This window comes from Maylandia zebra, linkage group LG6 (assembly GCF_041146795.1).
Source record: "Maylandia zebra isolate NMK-2024a linkage group LG6, Mzebra_GT3a, whole genome shotgun sequence".
NCBI classification, from domain to species: domain Eukaryota; kingdom Metazoa; phylum Chordata; class Actinopteri; order Cichliformes; family Cichlidae; genus Maylandia; species Maylandia zebra.
Genome location: NC_135172.1, coordinates 15,883,123 through 15,905,885, shown reverse-complemented (window position 1 = coordinate 15,905,885; position 22,763 = coordinate 15,883,123). Strand labels below are relative to the sequence as shown.

Genomic DNA, 22,763 nt, shown 5'->3' with positions numbered 1-22,763 from the left:
GTTGTGATCCCACTATGTGAGGAAATTTGTGAACATAGTACAAATGAGATGACGTAGGATTTTCAATTTATACCACAGGTGTATCTAATAAAGATCAAATCTTAGTGACCTTTAAGGTCAGAGGTCAAATGAATCTACTAGGAGGCTGAGGGGAGCCGCCAGTATATATATTTTTTATTATCATTATTATTAATTTGATCCCTCTACTTTGACGTAATGGTTTTTAATATGTATCAGGCTAGAAAGTTACATTCGGTTTAGTGAGAATTATGCTATAATTAAAAGTCTCCATGGAGCCATCCACATTTATGCACAGACACGTAGTGAATAAAGCGTCCATTGATCAGAGAGGGTGCAGTTGTGCTCAGGTAAACACTTTCATCCTGTAGCTCAAGTCTTTCTCTTTTCTCCTTATCCACAGTGTCCTCTAATGTTCATTGCTCTGCCTTCTGCTCTCTCGTGCTCCCTCTGTGTGTTTCAGGTGTGCCCCCCACATTTGCATCACCTCCCTCTGACCAAACAGTGACTGATGGCAACACAGCCTTGTTTACCTGCCAGACGAACGGAGCTCCAAAACCTGCTATTACCTGGAGGAAAGGTAGCAATGAAGCTCCAAGACTGAGACACCCCACACTGAGACACACACACGCACTGACATAATATATTTGTAATTAAAATGTGCTGACTTTTCTCCACCTCGAGGCTAATTTATTATTTTGTCCCTCCATAGGATCGCAGGTCTTAGCCAGCGGCTCTGTCCAGGTTCCCAGGTTCACGCTGTTGCAGTCAGGTGGTCTGCAGGTTCAGCCAGTCAGCTTCCAGGATTCAGGAGAATACACCTGCATCGCCTCCAACATGGAGGGAACCATCAACGCCACAGCTACGCTCACCGTGTGGAGTAAGACACATGCACGGACACACAAACAAATGCACATTAAACCGTTCAATATACATTTGCTAAACAGACAAAAACAGACATGGAACACTAGTTTATCCATACCTGTCCAATAGTATTAGTTCAGTTTAGTGAGCAGCTCAGTGATTGGTTATTGATGCAGTTGGCTGACTGAACTAATCATTGGATTTGCCAAGCAAGAGGATGATTGATTAGCCAATAAACCAATTGCTTGGCTGATTTTTTTATTTTATTTTTTTTGCATACATATAAATATATGTTCTGGCAGCTTTAGATTAAACAGGGTTCAATTACACACACTGTCAGATCCTTACTTCAGTTGAGCTGTGATATAAATGTAAAACGTATACCCTTCAATTTATTGGAGACACGGTCACATCACAAGTGCATGGTGACTGAGTTAGGGACATAACAGATGCTCTCCACTCTGCATGTGCATTTGTTTTTACACCAGCGCCGCTTTTCTCTCTCTAAATCATATGCAACACCTGAGTGGAGCAAAGCACCAGTAATTTGATACTCAGCTGTTTTCCACAGCGTTATAATGTGCGTAGGTGTGGGTGCGTGCACGCTTGTGTGTTGTTTATCTTCTTGTAAACTAATTCATATCTCGTTACTGTTGAGGAACATTTAAATGTACACATTTTATACAGGGCCGTGCCTTGTAGTGTGATTCAACAGGTGTGTATTAATTGTATTTAATTTAAGCCTCAGAATGTATCCCACCTCTCTGCTCTTTCCAGATCGCACAGTCATTTCTGTGCCTCCAACAGACCAGCGTGTTATCAAAGGAACCACTGCTACTCTCAAGTGTGACGCTACACACGACCCCAGAATCAGTATCAGGTATCTGTTCCTCAGTGTTTACTACTGTGTCTGTAAAGGTTCTCAGTCATCCAGGTCATCGTAGTCAAAGGAGCTTGCAAAGAAAAGCGTCTGGACTTCTTTAAGTTGCTTGAAGACGTTTCACCTGTCATCCGAGAAGCTTCTTCAGTTCTAAGGTCAAATGGTGGAGAGTCCCAGATATAAACCTAGTGGGAGTTTCCCCCCACAGAGGGACAAAAGGACCCCCTGATGATCCTCTAATGGCTCAGGCGATTAGAGGATCATCAGGGGTCCTTTTGTCAGGTTTATATCTTCAAGCAACTTAAAGACGTCCAGACGCTTTTCTTTGCAATCTCCTTTGACTGTTTACTACTGTATTTTTTGGGCCATAAAGTGCACCAGATTTTAAGGCGCATTAAGCGAATCAAAACAGTCAGATAAGTCAAACTTTACTGAATTCATTCTTCTTGCTGCTCTATTCCATATTAATGACTAACCTGGTATTGTGGATGGATTACCTCAGTTGTTCTCCTGACTGAAGTTTGGTCCATTTACAGCATCCTGCCATGCAGTTGCATCTGTCCCTAATCATCGGAAACCCTCGTGTTAACTTTTATCGAGTGGAAAAAAGTTAATCCTCCAGCTTCCCTGTGCTAATGTTATTCTAACATAGCTGTGTCACTAGCGATCACATAGCAGAACATTGCGGTGATTATATACCAGCTAGTCTAACTTCAGTAGCCCTACAAAGGTCACTGCTGTTTAGTTTTTTTGTCTTCATTTAAGTTGAAAGTGATAGCAAAGCTGTACATTTACATTTTTTCAGAAATCTCTCAGTCAGAACATGCTATATCATGTTTAGGTGGAAACTAGCGAGCTAATTTCCTACTTACTTCGCAAGGCTCCTGGCTACGGTACCTGTAATGCTCCGACAATCCATCAAGTCAATCCATCAGGCTTCGTAGCTTACTAAAGGTGTACTAAAAAAACGTTCACCGATTTTTGAGCGTCATGTACCACATAAAATCAGTTCGAGGTCAGTAAGCACAACCAGAATTCATACATAAGGCGCACCGGATTATAAACTGCACTGTCGATTTCTGAGAAAATTAAAGGATTTTAAGTGCGCCTTATAGTGCGAAAAAATGACGGTACATACATGAATACCAAGTCTGATTCTCTGCCGTGTTTGACAGTTTTGTAAACTATTGTGTTTGAGTTTTGAAGCACCCAAATTCTTCCTCTGTTGCAGCTATAAATGGGAGCGAAGCGGCATGCCGGTTCTTCCGACCAGTGGGGGGCGCGTGTCTGTACGCCAAGGCCTTCTCACTATTAGCCAGACGTGGTCAGGTGATATCGGGGATTACACCTGCACTGTGACATCACAAGCTGGCAATGACTCCCGCCCTGCACGCCTGGAAGTCATGTGAGTTCAGGGAATAAATTCCTTCTGCAATATTTAACCCTCTTCTGTTTTAGGTCATTGTTTGACTTTTCCACCCTTAAGAATGGCCACAAATTTAGCCATTAACAGCAAAAACCTGCAAGGCCAAGTAAACAGCCTTGGGCTTTTTGAAAAACAGACACTTGGGGGATGCTGAAATGCAATAGGTCTCCTAAAACTTATCATTAGCCTAGAGTAGGATTTTATTTTACTACGATATAAAATACAGACAGTTTTATTTCCACCTAATCTGCACATTAGAGGATAAAGAACAGCATTATACCACTGAATAAGTAACACTGACTACAACAACTCTACTAAATTGTATAAAACACAAAGGAAGCATAACAAGGCTGCATCCATTTGACTTGCTGGAGTAATCGAAGCATTCTGCAAATGTGCCATCCTTGAAAATCTTTAAACAAATAAAAGGCACTTGTTGGGTTTTTATAACAGATAATGTAAGGTAAACTAATAAAATATACGTGAGCTACAGGCTACGGATTTTCCTCTTTGCAAGCATTGTGTTGAGTTATATTAACAGGCTGCTTGCTTTAGTTTCATGTTTAATACACTGACAAGAAAATAGCACTATTCTTCTCTTTTAATTCGAATTGGGTTTCTTTATTAAATTCAGAAGCACATAATAAATATATTTTAACTTACCCTACACCTCAGGATAGTCTGATGATCTTTAATTTTCTGTGATAACTCTATTTGAGTAAACTGTGAATAAATCATTATCTTCTGGCAGCAGCGGTTTCCTTCCTCAGGATTTGACGCAGCAACGATTTTGATGTAACAGTGTCTAAAAACCTGAGGGAGCAGTCTATCCATAGCGAGCAATCTGGTTGATTCAAATTACTGATGAGACTGACAGGACGTACGCCTTATGGTACAGCATTTTACAAAAAAGACTGACTATACAAGGTGCAATTTAGGCGACGCAGCAGATGGGTAATTTGGTACACTGCCAAACATAAAGAAATGATTGTTGTCAACTTGTTTCATGTCTAATAAGACAGTTGCTTGGGTCTAGTAATAGCCGTGTTCAGTGCAGGGTCAGAGCCTCTAAATCAAATACTCTGTACATGCCATTGAAAGTCTAAAGACACTAGTTGTTATTAGATACCCCTAAATGTTATGTTCTTTATACATGCTGCACACTCACTGATAATACATCAGTGAGTGTGCAGCATGTATGGTATGCTGCACAGGTATGTTTGTGTACATACCTGTGCAGACTCCACACATCACTTTGTGTGTCCGGTATGCTCAGATTAAAACATATCACACACACATGCATGCACACACACACACACACACACATATCAGCGTGTATCCCACGCTCTGACCCACTCAGCCTTATTACAGCCACTAAGAGAACAGGTAGTGGTATTTGTATATTACTAGGCACTTAAATAATACATTTCTAAAAGGCACTTATGATATATTAATATAATTGCCGGGTAGGAAAGAGAATGAACATGAGTCCACATCCTTCTAAATTATAGAGAGACAAGAGGTTATGCATGTCAGACGCAGAGGGAGAGAGCGAATCTGTGTTTATTGCTGTGCAAAAACATACTGGCCTGGATGGGATTTCTATACACCCGTGTTTCTGAGCGTGGTGTATGCGTGCGCAGCTGCGTGTATCCACATGTGTGACTGACATTCTCGTTAGCTCAGTATCAATGGGTCACAGGGGCTAACAGACGCTGGCGGCTGAGGAGACAGACTAATTACCAGCGGGTTATTGGTTCAACTCCCGTAAGACCCATTCATGTGTCTGTGAGTGTGTGTCTGTGCCTATGTGTGTGTTTGTGATTTGTAAGGACGGTGTGAAGGTACTTGCTCTAATGTTCTCTAAGCTCATCCATTAATTAATATGATCGTGTCAGCTCGGAGAAGAAAACATCATTCTCATTTCCCCTTGCTCCCTCCTAGCTTCATTCATTGGTGTCCTTCCTATTTCTTGGTGTGCACCTCCTCTTCCTCTCACAACATTACAGTATGTCTTATTCCTCTCCCACATCTCCTCTAGTTCCCTTTGTTTCTGTGCTTAAATGTTAAACTGCAAAGTTGCTCATAAGGGAAAAAGGAAGCAAGGCAAATGTTTTCAAACCCTGTTATCTGATGCCCTTAATAGGACCTTGCAGGCTGTCGAAGCAGAGCTCTTGGACAACATATCTTTGAAAGCTATGTTGTCCATAGCTTAGAAATAATTAATAAGCTTATGAATATGAGATACAGCTATTCTATACACAGGGGACGCTCTCTTTTATTATAGTTTCAGTGTAAATATATTTATTTTGTTCTTTTATGTTGTCTCAATATTTCTACCAGCACCTGCAGCCTTCATATGTAGTGATACTAGGATTTGCTGTTCTCTCCTTTTCCTCCTTCAAGCCCACAGTCTACAAAAAGAGTTACGATACGCTAAGATTGGTGTAATCAAATATGTGGATTTCTATGTTGCTTTCATGAAAATACCTGTATTGCTTTCTTTGTTATTAACAGGGCAGGGATGAGAAAATGTGTGGAAAATGTGTTTTTTAATAGATGTGATGAGACGCAGTGATGCAGTGCACGTACAGAGTAAATATATGCAAGGCAGCGCCATATTTAAAAGATTTCACCCACTGGAACTGATCCTGGCTCAGACCCAAGATCTAGCCTGGGTGTCAGTGCTAGCAGTATGGCACCTCACATATTTAATAGAATAACAGAACACAGGAAACCAAATATCTGTCTACTGAACAGTCTGCATATTGTCACAGACGCGTTTATGAGATGCAAATGATACATAAGCAATCAGGACACATTTTGTCAAGATGTGGATATTAAGGAAAAGTGTGACAGTCTGAAAAAAAGCATGTATTCCCTTCTTTGCAAAAGTTAAATAAGTAAATTCAGTCCCCGTCTTGGGTCTTGGTGGCAAATTTGAAGCAGCAATAAATATTTTGGGACCCTAGCTTGCAAGAAAGACCCGAAATAGGAGAAAATTCTATTATGTCCTAGTCAAAAAAATAACCTAATTTTACCAGCAGATCCAAAGTTCAGTATAAAGCTCTTTGAGGCTGTGTCTCATTTGCCTAAGATGTAAAAATAGTGTAATAAGTGTATAAGCAGTAAGGGTTGGTTCAAATGAGTGTATGGTTAAGCAAAAGAATATAGAGGGGAGGCTTATTTTAGTTGCTTTGATCTGCGTACGGTTGCTGCTTCCTATGGAAGCAGCTTTGCAACCCATTTTCACCCCAGAGCCACCATTCATGCTGTGTCTAACTTAGGCCCTAGTCACATAGGCCTAGAGACTGGATGGTTGCATAAACCTAAAAGATTCATTTCAAATCGCAATACAAGCCACTTCACGGTGCTTTATATTGTAAGGTAAAGACCCTAAAATAATATGGAGATTGTGATTGCCTTAGTCGCTATCAGACCGAGGTGATTGCAGGGATAGGGGCAGGGATAGCTCAGTAGGTAGAGTGGTGGCCCCATGATCGGAAGGTCGGGGGTTCGACTCCACTGCTACCTGCTACCCTGAGGTACCCCTGAGCAAGGTACCATCCCTACACACTGCTCCCTGGGCGCTGCATTGGTGGCTGCCCACTGCTTCACTGGGTGAATGGGTTAAATGCAGAGGAACTATTTACCTATGGGGACTAACACGCACACTTTACTTTACTTTTGCCTGTAGTTTGCATGTAAGACACTGGCTTGACTGCAGGCAATTGCCATTTACTCTCCCAAGTACGGCAACTGGAAATGGAGACCAGGTTGTTCAACCAGCACATTTTAACTTTGACTTTGAAGGCGAACATGGTGTTTCACAATCACTTAGTAAGTAGTTGGTGAGTGCTGGCAGACACGTCAGCATCTTCCATGCAAACTACTGGCAACTGCAGCAACCTGCTAGCGACCAAAGCAGTTCCATGGAGATATTTGGTTCAGCATTTTTACAACTAATTTCATGCTGGTAACTTCCAGCAACCACTTGGCAATCAGTTGCAGAATGGACTCTTTTCCATAACAACCAGTGGTTTCTAGGAAGTCACTGACCAGTCTCTAGGCCTGTATTGATGAGGCTTTAACATTTGATTTCAAAGTGACTTTTAGCAACCACTTGGAACCGTTTGGGGAATACAGGTTTTTCCCTAGTGTCCAGTGGTTGCTATATGGTCACTGACAAGTCTCTAGGCCTGTGTGACTGAGGGTGTAATCACTTCATATCTGTTACTGTTGACGTGAGCTCTGTTTAACGCTCTGGGTTTGCTGATGTTTCTCCCTCAGGCTTCCCACATATACACGAGGAAAGGTCCCAAAACAGAGCCATACTGTCATATATAAATTACTGCTGAGGGAAATAACAATTTTCCTTGAACTAAAGTGGCTCTGCTTGAAATGGAGTTGCAGGTTTATTTATAGACTGGGAGCAATGGCTTTTTGAAATCTAGCTGGCAATTGCTTGCAGCTAGGAAACAGTCTAGCCAAATGTCTGGATTCACACTGAATTTATTGTAATTCTGAGGTTCCAAATTTTCATGTTCCTGTGCATTTGTCTTGATACAATAGAGCCAAAATATCAAACAAGCATGGATGCCTCATATGGGCCAAAACCATGAGTTAAGTCTTTGGTTCTGTCTAATGAATGATTTTATAAATACTTCATATTTATAGCTTTCATTGTCTAGTTTAAGCTTGATGTAACCTTGTTAATATTTACAATCAGCTTTATATGTGCAGATACAGTAACTTTACCTTTGCTACCTTTGATAAAGCCTAACTATTTCCTTGTCTTCATTCTTTATGTTAAGTTTAGCCTCAGATTGAATTGATAGACAGATGAAATTGAAACAGTTTCTGATGTTATTTTTTATTTATTTTTTTGTCTGTATATTCAGTGAGCTTCCACATTCTCCTCGCTCCCTGACGGCTCGCCTCAATGATTCGGACTCCCGCTCCGTTCTCCTGTCCTGGCTACGCCCTTTCGACGGGAACTCCCCTCTTCTGTACTACGTGCTGGAGCTCTCAGAGAACAGTATGTATGTGTATGTCCGTCCCTGGGCATACTTTATAGTTCCTGAACGGCGAACATCTGTTCACTCTCTGTCTACCAAGCACTGACGTGCACTCATTTACAAGAGACTGGCATATGGAGAATGGTGTTGCTGCGTAAGCGTACATGCAGATCCACTATAAACAAACTCTTATTTTCCCTGCCTCCTTTAGCCTCTCTCTCCCACTCTCTCGCTCTCTCTCTCTCCCTCTCTCTCTCTCACACCCACTCTCCAGTACAGATGTTGTAACAGCAGGCTGGCTCTCTATCAAATTATAGAGAGATAGGGAAGAGGTGTTGAGGAATAGACTGACAGGAGAAACAAAGTGGAGGGAGATTGGCTGTTGAGCCGCTCACTCCTGATGTAGGCTAAGGGGATCGGGCAGTGAATGTAACATAGACAGCCAAGCACTTGGCACATGACTCTAAAAGCTGAACTGATCCTTATTCTGATCATTTTTGTAGCGGCACCGCCAATGTGACTTAAAGCTTTGTGCTGTCACCATTAACCAGCTGCTCTGCTGCATCTATAAAAACAGAAGCATTGCCATGGGAGCGGAGAAGAAAAGTTTGGAAAATAAGAGGGAGCGATAAAGAGAAAGATGAGGAATGGAGAGAACCTGAACGTCTGGTCGATTTTAGTGACGGATGAATCCAGACAGTGAGGAATGGATTAGAGTTTTCTGCACACTGATTATCCACTCTCTCTGTTATATATTAGATTTTTTTGTTGTTGTTGTATTGTAGTAAATGGGCCACTGTAACTACAATGTGTTTTCATGTCAGACAATGGCTCTAATACCCTGGGCGTGCTTAAAATGGCACATGCACGCTATCAGTCTCGCTTGCACAGATACATGTGGCTGGGGTGATAATAGAGATAATAGTGCATCTGTCTGTGGTATCTTCAGCAGGAAGACTGAGAGATAAGCTGGCAACAATATGAAGCAGCATCTGCGCTTTTTTATTAATCCTTCTCTTCCTTTCCTTCTTGTTGCATCATATGCTACTTCTCTCCTATATAATTCTCTCCAGCTTACCCCCTGTTTCCTTTACTTTGCCTCTTATCTGTTTCTCCCCTCTTTCCATTTGATTTATAGCTCCTGAGTGTCCCTGTGTCTCTGTTTGTCCTGCCTGCGCCAGATATTATCGGCCTTTAATCTCTGTGTCTTGTCTCTAGACTCGCCATGGAAGGTCTACCTATCAGAGGTTGATCCTGCAGTGACCAAGGTATCAGTGGGCGGGCTCACACCTGCCAGAACCTACCAGTTTAGACTCTGTGCTGTCAATCAAGTGGGCAGGGGTCAGTACAGCGCCGAGACGCAGAGGTAAGAGCGACTAATGTACATTTAGAGACGGAGCGAGGTGTCCGAGTAACACACTTACTACTCCCGGCTTTATTAAACATGCGTTACATACGTTGTGACCCCAAACAAGTATTTCACCGATGTTTTCTAAAAAGCACAAGACCATTTTTTGTGCAGAACATGCAATTATTTGTGTAAAAAAATATCATTTCATGTCTGTGTAATAGACACTGATCACGCTACTTTACAAAAGCTGAGAATGAATAAAATGCAACCTTTCAAAAGACATAGTGCCTGCATCCCCACGGTCTAGTTTGTGTATCTAAGAATTTGTGAGTTACATTGTGGGGGAACATGAGTGGGAACATGGGACTCGAAATGAGGATGAAACAGGGATAACAAGGCGTGGATGAAGAGAGCATCCCTTTTTGTTTAGAATCCATTTTCTTTGCAATGAGCAATTTATATTCATCACATTCATGCTGTAGATATCCAAGTTTGTGTGTGGTTGTGTGTGTGTTTGTGTGTCTTCATCACTTTCTATTGCACATATTGAACTAAGGGGTAAAATGATTAAATAAGCTGCTATTTGTATGTGTGTGCATGAAAGGTGTGATTTAGAATGAAAAACAAATAGAGGGCTGCGCAGATTTATGGTGTTTGCTTGTGCACGCATGTGTGTGTCTGTGTGTGTTTGCATGTTTATCCCAAGGGAAAACGCTAATGGGGGTAATTATGATGCCTTAGCACTGGTGCACTGTATACAGTGAAACAGGGTTAGTGGAGGTGTGGCAGGCCTCTTAAGGATTTTGCCTCTAACTGCGCAGATATACCAAGTCTCTAAGTCATGCACATAATACAACAGATGCAATGCTGCATTATGAAGTAGGCAAACACATACGCATGCAAACATGGTTTTGTCTTACTGAAGAGACTGACCACAGACAGATGCCAGTTGTTGTTCTGCCAAATACACTCGGCAGTCACAGCAGCTATGAGCGCTGCCATCGCACATCCACAAACCTCAGACAAGTCTGCTTTCACTTTGCCTCTTTTCAGCTCGATGTTCTTCTCTTATCTCTGCTCCTCTTCCAATCTTTTCTTCCTGTGGTTTCCTTTTTTTCAAACTCTTGCTCAGTAAATTCTCCTGTTGTGCTTGTTTGTCATTACTCGTCTTCTTCCTGTTTCTCTCTTCCTTCTTTTCTCCTTTCTGCTTCCTAGTCTTTAGTCCAGAGTTGGTTGTTAGAGGGTCCGGTCAATAGATTGGAGTCTCCCTAAGTGAAATTCTGGCATTAAGACAAGTTATCTCTGCTCAGTGTATCAGAGCAGATGGCTGCATCTCGTCCTCGTTGTTCATCTCATACGTACACACACACTTTCCTTTTCATCTGCTTGACTCACTGGTTCACTGGGATAAGACGCACACAGTCAGAGATGCCAAGGTGTGTGATGAACATAACACACAGTTAGGCATAGCACAATGTCCTGCAGGAGCACTGAGCACCCAAGCAGAAGCATGACAAAGAGCAGTAATGTGGACAGAGTGAGCGATAAAGATCGGGGAAAGAAATCGCTCGTAATATCGATGACAGAAAAGCCCTAATTAAAATTTGAACTTCAAGCTGCTTCTGCTGTCTCTCATTTTGTTTGCGTCTTTTTGATTACAGTCCTTATCAGAACAGCATCAAGTCGTAAATATTTTTTGTTTCTTTCTCTCAGTCTTGCCTCGTCATTACATTGCTTTTCTTTTCTTTTAAATTTCCCTTATCAAGAGTACTGTAGCGACGGGGTGTAGTGTGAGAGAAACTAAAAGTATAGGAATGAAGCTGATCAAAGCTGAAAAACATTACCTCTGAATGAAAAATACTCTTGAAGATTCCTAATTATGCAATCTGGAGTGTAACACATGCGCAGACTTATTCATGCATGACCTGCACTCACATCATTACCATCTTTAAAGAGGAAGCATTAGCAGAGGAAAGACAGATTATACATAAATGCCTGGAACTCCAGGCATCATCAGCACTTTAAAGCATCTTATTTCAGATCATTTTGCCTTCACTCCTTTTTTTTAGTCAGAACCAAAAGACATCAGACTTGGGTGTGTGATAAAATGCTTTCCTCTGTCCCATTCTTGTTTGTCACGCATACGGATTATGCTTTTGGAGCTTCAGGAAGAAATGAAGACATATAGATCGACATTTTAACTTATTATATGGAAGACAGCAGAAATGGTTCAGGCTTTTTCTTCAGGCAAATCTATGTAACAGGAAAATGTAACAGGAATGCACTAAAGGCTGAAGAAGGTTTAACGTGGGCTGGTAACAGTGATCTCAGTTTAATGTGGTTGATATCTGATTTCAATCAGCCTCAACTCCTTAACAATTGGTGCACTTTTATCACTATTTCTTCTCATAGTTTGCAAGACTGTTGTTGTGACCATTCTTAGACATGTGCTTGCAAACATCTTTCCAGAAACAGGTAAAAAACAAAATCCAGGTTAAATCTGAATTGAAATACCTTAAAATAACAAATGTCCTGTCATATACCCTTTTAAAAAAATCCCAAATAGCAAAGTAAAGTGTAACATCAGAGGCTAATTGAATATGCAAGATCAATATGGTAGATGTGAAAAAAACGCTGTATTATATATAAATTCTAACAGCCAGTGCAAGGTGAATAGAAACTGAAGCACAGTAGGAGATAAAGTTCTTTGGTTTTATCTAAGAGAACTGCTTTAGTATTTGGATGTCTGTCTTGAACTTCACTAAACACTAAAAACTGTTTCTTTTTTTTTCACTCTTTGTTAGAATAACTACATAATTAACCTTGAACATAAGAGGTCAGCCTTTATTTCCATAGAGTTTAATAGGTATTGCTGCTGTGGCCTTCAGATGGTGTGAGTTTTGTGACTGCTAACAAGAGGTTAAAATGAAAAAGTGAGGACCACAAAGTGCTAAAAGCAGCTATTAACAGTTACAGGAGTATTTGATGTTTTATGCTTTCATTTCTTTATCTTCAGCTTGACCTTCAGATATATTTATAATATTTTTCCCCCATGATTGATGTTAGACACACACTTTAGACATTACGGACTCTATCATGCTGGCTTTGACCATCATTTTGCACCTAAAACTATCCTAGTAGGTAATGATAGTTCATGAGCATCTGCAAAGTAATGAGGCTGAACTGCTCAGTATGACATGTCACATAACTCAGGGTTGCACGAAAAAGTAATTAATGATTAAGTAATGAGCAATGAATGAGGAGTTAGTAGTCTGTACCACTTAGCGGCTGGATCAGAGTCAATCAGGAGGAGCCACTCATGGAGAAAATCTTTTCCTCGCTGTCACAGAGCTAAATTATGAACTAATTATTCATTAATAAAGTGTCTCCTCTGTTCACTGGTGTTTTATCATAATGTTCTAAACTGTACATTCTTCAGTTCGGAATTACGGGAGAATTGCTCGTTAATATTCCTTTAATTATCAAATCATTAGTGAATCGTTTCTCAGAACTACTCCGCGTGTTTATGTGTTTCTGCAACTTTCACTTCTGGCCTGGCCTGAATATTTGTTTACAAGAACCTGAGGCTAGAACGTTTTTTAGCATCACAGGGCGACAAATCCATAAAACTCTTTCAGCATATTCTAATTAAAGCCATCTGGGAGGGAGTCGGACTCTCGCACGTCCTCTGGGCCCCTCTGTTTTCAGGCTTCAAGAGAATCCAGCCCGTGATGAGAAACTTTGGCCAGCGGCGTTTTTTTAGTTAGTTGAGCACAAAGTGAGGATGAGCGCTAACGTTAAAGCGGCGTATGACTGAATGCTGTCACTAACTGCCTGAAGAAGGCAGTGTTAAATAATCCTTTGGCTTTTGATCCAGTCAGTAGTCTACCTCCCCACATCCTGTTGTCTTTTTAATATTCTTGCATATATTTTTTAAAACAGTTTGTCTTTTAAGGTCTGCTCTGCACCATTGAAAGAGCATCTGCTGCCACATTAGATTTATTTTGAAGCATTATTGCTGGTATAGAGTAAAAATGGTGCCATTGATCAGAACATAATATGAAATGACAAGCATAAAACACATATGCAGTAGCAAATGTGAGCCGTAGCTGGCGTTGATTCATTGTGAGAATACGCAGAAGTATCTCTGTTTCCCTGACTGAGTCTCTTTAGTGCATCACCCTTCGCCATTTTTAACCTCCAGCAATGCAGCACAACATTTAAAGGAGACAAGATTTAAAGTGTCAAACAAGACAAAAATAAGCTAATCTATTCAGCAGCTTTGCACCCAGTCGTGTGATACCTGGTTTCTCTCTTTGGATTTCCGCTGCTCTCTGTTTAATAGCACTCCTTTTCACTCCTGGCCGATCAAGTTGGAATGGGGCCACGCTCAACATCCCAGTAACACCATTAAATTTAAGCGCGAGCATGTATTTAAAGAGAAAGCCAGCAGGCATTAAACTGTGGAGAATGACACAGATAGAAACTTTTCCTAATTCCCACTGCAAAGGGACTCTCAAAATGCCCCCCGTCACTCTCTCTCCTCCTCCTCCTCCACTCACACATTTCCTCCAGAAGATGTCTCCCCCCCCCCCCCCCCCCCCCCCCCCCACACACACACACACACACACACACACACACACACACACATACACACACACACACACTTTTTTCATAGCGATGAGGGACACGGAAACTGTGTCACACTGTGTTAAGTTTGGGATTTCATTTGTTCACTTGCAGCGCATATATGCATGAGTGTTTCATAGATGTGTTGTTGTGCACGAGCGCATTGGATGGGGGTAACAAACAGTAATGTATACTGCATTTAATCTCCTGTGTGAGGTTGATGTCCTCACGATGAACCCACTCCGTGAAATATTTACTTTTAATGGCTGGACGGGAATTAAGGCAGTTCACGGGAAGTTTCTGCCATCGAGGGAAAGTGTGTCAGTGTGCGTTTGTGTGTTTTATCTGCAATCAAACAGTGATTGAGTGGCTCTGTTCAGTACAGTACGGGTGTGCGGCTTGTTTGTATAGCGTGAGTTCATGGATGTGTATTAATGTGCACCATCAATTTCAGTCAAAAGCTGTGGCGTAGTTGTGGATTATATATATTCTCCATTTCCAGACAGCTACCCTAATGCCCATCTCATTCACACAAGGCCCATTAGCCTATAAGTGTGTGTGTGTGTGTGTGTGTGTGTGTGTGTGTGTGTGTGTGTGTGTGTGTGTGTGTCCCTACAGCACCTGGTGTCTGACAGTGCCTAACCTAATGGAAGTAAAGCACAGCTGTAAAACCACTGGCCTGTGCTATATATCCGCCTGTGCAAGTCTCTAGCTAACAGCTTTCACACCCCTGCTTTCACACAAACACACACGCTTATAGATGTGAACACACATTTATCGACGCATACTGATTCACAGACACACAAATACAGACAGCCATACCACAGCTAATGGTTTGATAGCTTATAGAGAATCATTCAGAGTGAGATTGTGGGGCACGGAGGGGAAAGGGAGGAAGGGGGAGGCTGGAGGGGGATGGTAATGTAAATCTCCAGACATAATCCACGGAAGGGGAAAAGACCATCGGATGTAGCAGTCTGTCTTAAGCTGGGAGAAATTTGTTTGGAGTGTTTGTATGTGCGTGTGTGAACACATATGGCTCTGATTATGTTTGCTGAGCTGCTTACTGTAAAGCCAGAGGCTGACCAGCTCAGCCCTGTGTGCTTTACTAGCCGCGAGAGAGCCGGGAGCTTTAATCACGGGGGTGGGGTGGGGGTGATTGGAGAGTAGAGGGAAGGAGATGAGTAAAAGATAGAAGTACAGAATAATTGAGGCCAAAGGACATGATGGATGAAAGGTGAGAGTTTGCAGATGGGAAGAAGAAAACAGAGAAGTAGTTCAAAATGTCAAAGTAAAGATGGGAAAAAGGTTTGGAGAGACAGAAGAGGGCAAAGGGAGAGCGGGATCACAGTGGCTCGCTGGAAATAAAAAGACAAGCTCTTTGCTCATTCTCTAGTAATAGTGATTTAAGTATCTTTTGCTGTCACACTGTGTAGCTCGTCTGCTCGGGGGATTGTGGTTGGGTTGAGGGTGAAATAGACGCTATCCAGACAAGAGCGTTTGAATACAAATTCAACTAAAGTAGGAAGATCTGAAAGTTAAAATGAGAGGAATAAAACAGAATATAAACAACCGGACTGCAAGACGCAGGCAGAAAATGCATGTTTGTTTCTTTAAGTTGCCGAACAAAAACAAAACAAAAAACACGACAGCAACTCAACTTGTACGGAGTTCATGAAAACTGTGTTTTAAGCACCCAATCTCAGCTCAATCATTCCCAGGAGAAATCCTCTGGTGCGCTGGAAGTGATGCGTTAAGCGTTCCCAGCAGCAGCAGCAGCGCTGGCTGTTTTTAAATGAACAATATAGCAAGAGATGAAAAACAAATGTATTAAAGGAAATTGGAAGATACACCAGGAGACAAGCAATGAGAAAGCTGAGTGCAGAATTCAATAAGAATTCATCAGAGCTGCTTAAACTGCGAGATGATTTTCTGGAATAAGTTGCAGCTCCGTCCCGTGTATCTCCACTGACAAACACCGTCACTGATTTGGAGGCACACTGACCCCCTCGACTATAAAAGATGAAGATATTTAGGAAACAGTGTTGCTAAAAAAATTTTTTATTAGCCTGCTCGCCTAATAAAGTGTTCCTCTGCAGACGGTATGATAAGTGATTGCTTGGACACCCCGTGATAACGATAAACGCTGCGCCTACACTTCTACGGCGACACTGATATTCTCATTACGCGATGTCTAATAAACTCGATTCATAATAATTTTTCTGTGTCCCTCTCTCTCTTTCTCTCTGTCTGTGTGCGTTAGGCTCATGCTAAGAGAGGAGGCACCCAGCGCTCCTCCGAAAAATATTGTGGCCAGTGGGCGCACAAACCAGTCCATAATGGTCCAGTGGCAGCCTCCACCAGAGCCCCAGCTTAATGGCGTCCTCAGAGGATATGTACTCAGGTAAACACACACAGAAACATGCGCGTGTTTGGGTGTTGTTGTGCTGTGTAGGGATAGTGAAAGTAACAGAAAGAACTGGTACACTGCACATGTGACTTAGCGAGTGGGCCCGTACATTTGTTCCCTTCTTGGGTGCAGCAGAAAGTGTCACTGGGATTTCTGCAAAACTTGGTGGTCCTGTGAGTTTGGTGCAGTTTGTGCATGAACTGCCGACTCGTTACGGCTCCTCTCTGTCAGAACTTGCATTATTTGTGCTGCTAAATAATCCTTGTTTCCTACCAGCTTCATTTAAAAGAAAATAAACTTTGTAAAAGCACAGATTTTAGGGATTCTCTGTACTTTGTTTTTACTTGCATTTTATACTCCTGGAGATTTTAGTGAAAATTTGCACACAATGATCGCTTAATGAGTCATCAACAAAACTGTGCTCAAGGTCAAGGTCACATTCGTCGTTGTACAGAACATAATTGTAGTCCGGATGAGCTGCTGCGTCACAAACATTCTGGTTACATTGTGTTCTAGATGAGGCCTTTTTTTATCTCTCTCAGAATAGGACAACAGTGGTTGCTGTAGTATAAGGTCATAAAAATGTAAAGTTTTTTCATAGCATGTTCATGATTGACTGTTTTTGCTTATTCACAATACGACAGCTCTCTTTCGCCCAAATAATGGCTGCTTCATGTTTCTTACTGATAATAAGCAAAATAATGCTGAACAAGTTGAATAGCTTATATATAAACCCCAGAAAATTCTTTGCTAAACTTTTGTTCAGCTAGTTTCACCTTAACATTGAGGATTTTCTAAGTGGTATTCAGCGCAGAGCCAAATGGGTGGAACTTGACCTCATCCAGCTCCATCCTTCTGTACCTACATGCACCACCGTCCTCATTAATGCAAGTCTAGACCTACTCAGGCTCCACTCACTGGCTATTAGCATTAATGCAAGCCCTTTGTCACACAGTACTTTAACCTAATGGAGAAAAGCTGTTGACATATTAAGGTCGGTCACTTCCATGGGACTGTAGACGCTGGCATGGCTAAGGTGACTTTTTTTTGTAGTATTTTTCACAATACCACCAAATTGCACCCTGCTGAACACACTCTGTGAGCATGTTTGGCTCATAGGAGAGGGGGTTCGTTTAGAGCTCTGTGCCTGAAAGCTTTGGGTGAAGTCAGGTGAAGTGGGAAAGTCAGGTTATTCTGCAGCTTTCAATTTCACTTGGAGCTGGACAAAATCAGTCAGGTACCTCTATTCTATTAGATTTCTGCCACTAGTTAATCATTAGTGATACTTGTAGTTTTATAGTGTGTTGTGCTTAAGTCAAGAACTAATACCTATTCCTTTCTGTCATTGTTTGTTTGTGTGAGTGTGTCTGATAGACAGACACAGGAGAGCTGTCTTTACAGACACACCTGCCGCCCTTTAGTCCTCCATCCCTCCTTTTTGATGTTTACCCAAAGTGTGATACAAAGTGTGTGTAATCAAGCCGTCATCAGCTGCCTAAAACAAATTTGCATGTAATTGCAGTAGAAGTTATCTAGTCTTTATCCTCCTTCACTGTGTTATCTGCATCCACTTCAGAAAATCAGTAGAAAATGGAATCGCACACGTACGTTCCCACTATATCATTTCCACTTTATAGGACAGAGCTCCCACCTCCTTCCCTCCCATTTGGATCTCCTTCCTCCTTGTTGTGTCAGCTGGCAGATCCTCACTCTCTTTCTCCTTGTTTCCAACATCATTCCCTCCCCCTCCTTCTCCTCCTCCTTCTCTCCCAGTGTGAGTGTCATTGTATCAGGTGGAGAGAGAGGGTCTATCTCCTCTCCACTGCAAAGATCCCCCGTCGGCCTCCAGCGCCCCCTCACTTTGTGTCTGTGTATTTGTGTATATGAGCATGTTACGTGTGTGTATACAGCATGTATTTGTGACAGAGCGCTGACTCAGCCGGTGAATCGTAGGAATATCCTGTTACAGTGAATAGGCTTCATATTAAAACGCTGACATGGGGATTATTACTCCATTCAGCTCCATCAGATATGTACAGTACCAAAGTGGTATTACACCTCCCTGTCTGGTTGGGTCATATATCCTTTTAAGTGGACGTTTATATCACATATACTAAAGCAAAGGCCTTGGAGGTGCACTAGTCAGGGATGTCTACCCAACATTGGAGATTTTTAATCTTTAAGAAGCTGTAGAAGGACTTCACATTAACAGAAAATTGTTAATCATAGTTTAAGTTTAAATGTACACTAAATAGCTTATTTCCATTTATTTGAACATGCGTATCAGAAAGTCCAGTATTAGAGATGGAAAATAACCAGATACCCCATGATACATGTTACAGTATCCCACTACTTAAATCATGATACAACATTATTGAAATTTGAAACTTAACATGTATTGCACATAATAATAATCAGTTTTCCAACTGCAAATAATATCCCCACAGTTAAAAATGATCTCATGTTTTACCAAATGAAATAAAGTTCTCTCACTTCATTTGTTTTTTTGTTGTTTTATAAATTTTGGTTACAAAATGGGATTCGGAAGCAAACCAGCGCTGTCATTAAAACATGTCTTAAATGTTCAGATAAGATGTCTGCAGTCAGTATGTGGCTGAATGGGGTCAAGGTGGAAATTGCATGCCATCTCTTTGTGATAATACGGTGATTAACTGTATACGTCAGCAGAAACTCTAAAATCTGTTGCTGTCTACATGCACAAAAATTCACATTAACTAGCAGGATTTCTTTGTATAGGAGACAACCAGTCGAGTTCAGTCTCCTATTGCAAATCATGCCACATGCCACATGAGTTATGCTAACTCATCAAACGCAATCAAAAGTTGTCTCTGCCTCTATCTGCATGCAGAAACTACCCGAACGTGAAAAGGAGTCAGTGCAGTGACCGGATAACCATGATCTTCTGTGGTTTGGTTTTTTTTCCTAAGTCATACGGAAGTTGCTGTCCTGTTTTTACGCTAGCGTGACGCAGCTATATTGGGTTGAGCTGGTTTGGGAGGTAGCTAACTGTGACCAGTGTTTGTTGGTTTTCTCTGGATGGTAAACCTTTGAGAGTTCTTGAAAATATTTCATTATATCATAAATAAGTAATAATGTAAAATATTAATGTAAAGTATTTTCTGGTTCAAGATTATGTTTTTTGTTCTACATTTGATGTTTTTACATTAATCTATTGCATACTTTACTCCCTATGTGGGCACACTTACTGGGACAGGAATGTACTGTATAGCCTTTTTGTGTGAGTTAGACTCATACCATTTAATTTACTTTCCTAACTTGTTTTTCTGCAAAACAACATATTGAAATGTGTGTGTGCGTCTGTGTGTGTATGTGTGTAGGTACCGTCTGGCAGGGCTGCCAGGAGACTACCAGGAGAAGAACATCAGCAGCCCAGAGACCAACTACTGTCTGCTGAAAGATCTGATCATCTGGACGCAGTACCAGATCCAGGTGGCCGCCTACACAGGAGCAGGCCTGGGTGTCTACAGCAGCCCTGTCACTGAGTACACACTGCAGGGAGGTAAGTATGCACACACTTTTATTTCTCAAAGCAAATATACCAAGTCGTTCTGAGAGGTTTTTAATCACTGCTCCATATGCACGCTGCTAAATATAAAATACTGTGACACTGTTGAGTTAGTAACCCAAGAAGAACTCTTCCTTGGTCCGTGAATCTTTAAATACGGGCCGGAAAAGACTTCACATCAGAGCCATCACACATTATGAGCTTTGACTTATGAGCAGACTTTATGTATTATGTAATCCAGGGGACAACGAGGGATTCACATGTTCACTTTCTATGCGAATTAAATGCAACGCCTGCAAATGAAGTGTTAAGGAAGCTATTCCTGAGAGACTGACTGTTGAAACTTGACATGCAAACATGAGCATTATCTGACCAAAGCTGAATAAATCATGCATTGTAATATGGCATTAAACAAACAACATATTAGCATATAAACAGTATCCAAAATACAACGAAGCCTTAATTGTTCAGTTTGTTTTCACAATAACACAACTATAGAGATAAAAAAAAGGACTATAGTTTTATAGCTAAGCTGACAGTAAAGGTCCATTTGTATTTTTCAGTTTCCCTCGTATTGTGGCAGTGAGTATATATACTTACATCCTCATCTGTTTAATGTTTTTGGGTGGGGATCAGACGACTGAGATCAGTTACCAGCACCTGCAACGAAGTTTCTCCATAACCTGACAAGCTTCACTCTCACTTAGAGGGGTGTCGTTTGATGTGGTTCAGACTTGTTGTGCCTGAGGCATTTCCTCGCAGGCATACCAGCTTCACTCGACTGGGAGGAGACCCTAGGGGCGACCCAGGACATGCTGGAGGGACTACATCTCCCATCTGGCCAACGAGCACATTGAGATGAACTGGGGGGAATTCATGGGGAAAGAGTTTCTGTATTGCTCTATAAATATAAAACATGGCATATAATACATTTAATAAATATGGCTGGAAAGAGCAACACGCTTTGAAGTCTCTCAACATAAATAAAGGAAGAGTATGAAATGAGGAAGAATGTAAGTGAAGACTGTAAAGTGAGATGAGAGGAAGTGGTTGTCGGGGTAAATCTCCTTTAAACGCGTGTTCGTCTTTTCCTGGCTTTTATTTCAACAGTATATTATCTGTATTAAACATGGGCCAAACACACACACACACATGCACGCTCGCACATAAAACTCAGAGTCATTATTACAAGAGTTCGGGACAGGTTTATAGACTCAGGAAAGGGAGTTAGGCTCATTAATTATTCTAATGTGGTTTAATGGGAGTGGCTGCGATGGATTCGACATTTTCTCTCTCTCAGTGTCTCTGAAAGGATGAAGCTAAACTCTGTGGTAGACTCTGATAACATTGCTCTCTCTCTCACAAGCAGCCTTACACGCATACTAAGATTCACCCAAAGGGAAGAGTTTAGTGTTTTATCTGAAGCTGTGAGCTGCAAGGGGTTAGAAGCCAGTCCCCAGGAGCACAATCAGCATGGCAGGGAGGGAGAGAGCATCTTTAACATCAATTAATCTTCTGTCTCCCTCAAACTTTTCTCATTCTTTGTTCCCCCTCCTTGCAACATCACCAGCAACACCATTTTTCACTAGTTTTTGTTTTGGTCTCTTTCCACCCACTTTGTGTTTGTGCGCGTGGGTGCGCGTGTTTCATCTGGCCACTTCAGCTCAAATGTAAAATGTAAAGGGCATTCCCATCATGCAACAGTACATTATCACTCTGTGGCTCTCTAGCATCAGCATAAACCCCTTACTGTGTAATCACCATAACATGTGCCCACAGACACTCGCGCACACACACACACATCTGCACTCAGTAACAGGCGCACACGCTCGCATGCACACAAATCTCACTGTCACCCCTTTTTCTCTCTGTTCCTGGCTTTGATGTTTATTCACTCTGCTCCCCACCCTCCATCTAAATGACCAACTGTTTTAATAGAGTTCACATAACATAGATAAATAAATAAATAAAGATCTACGTGCAGAGAACCATTCACACACGGACACAAAAGAAAGGGGAAAGAAGAAAAAATAAACAGCACAGGCGGTGTTGGGTGATGCAAAATACATTCAGCTTGTGAGAACCAAACATGTTCTGCGCTTGTTTGCAGTATTTACCTCCTGCCAGCCTTCTTTTTTCCATCTTGAACAAATAAGCTACATTTCATATGAAAAACTGCTGCTGTATACACAGTATTTTCCACAGCTTCTATCTTATCGCGTTGCACTCTTTATTCTCCGACTCACTCTTAGGCAGCTGATGAATGCCTCGACCGAGCTCGTGCGTGTTTCAGATTCTGTCATTTGAAATCGTCACCATCTTGCTTTCATTTGAATGCACAGAACATTTTTAAACTTGTATTCAAACTTAAACACAGATGGATCAAATTTATTTAACATTGTCAGCAACATGGACGGTTGCAGGCTTTTTTTCTGCTCTTTAAGAGATAAATAATACATAGTAATGTGACAAATAAATGCTATAAATACTTCATGGATGAACGCATATGTATACGTAAGATAAATGTGAGCTCGAGTGATTTAACACCCGTCACTGCTGCTTCTTTTTGCTGAACACAGTGCTGGTGCAGAGCCTTTTAAGACCTAGTCCTCATTTCGAC

The 22,763-nt window shown here is 41.5% G+C and overlaps 1 protein-coding gene across 4 annotated transcripts in view; it reads left to right on the top strand.

Moving 5' to 3' along the window:
• LOC101472399 (protein sidekick-1) overlaps positions 1-22,763 on the top strand; it is a 298,277-nt gene that overhangs the window by 213,056 nt on the left and 62,458 nt on the right. For 3 of the 4 annotated variants that reach the window (XM_004568331.6, XM_076884757.1, XM_076884758.1), the window contains 8 exons: positions 482-598; positions 731-898; positions 1,660-1,762; positions 2,994-3,167; positions 8,090-8,226; positions 9,425-9,572; positions 16,450-16,590; positions 19,956-20,137. In XM_004568331.6, the coding sequence (XP_004568388.2) occupies positions 482-598; positions 731-898; positions 1,660-1,762; positions 2,994-3,167; positions 8,090-8,226; positions 9,425-9,572; positions 16,450-16,590; positions 19,956-20,137 (1,170 nt within the window). Of the gene's footprint in view, positions 1-481; positions 599-730; positions 899-1,659; positions 1,763-2,993; positions 3,168-8,089; positions 8,227-9,424; positions 9,573-16,449; positions 16,591-19,556; positions 19,657-19,831; positions 19,856-19,955; positions 20,138-22,763 lie in introns of those variants that run through there. The other variant, XM_076884759.1, reaches the window with a different exon arrangement.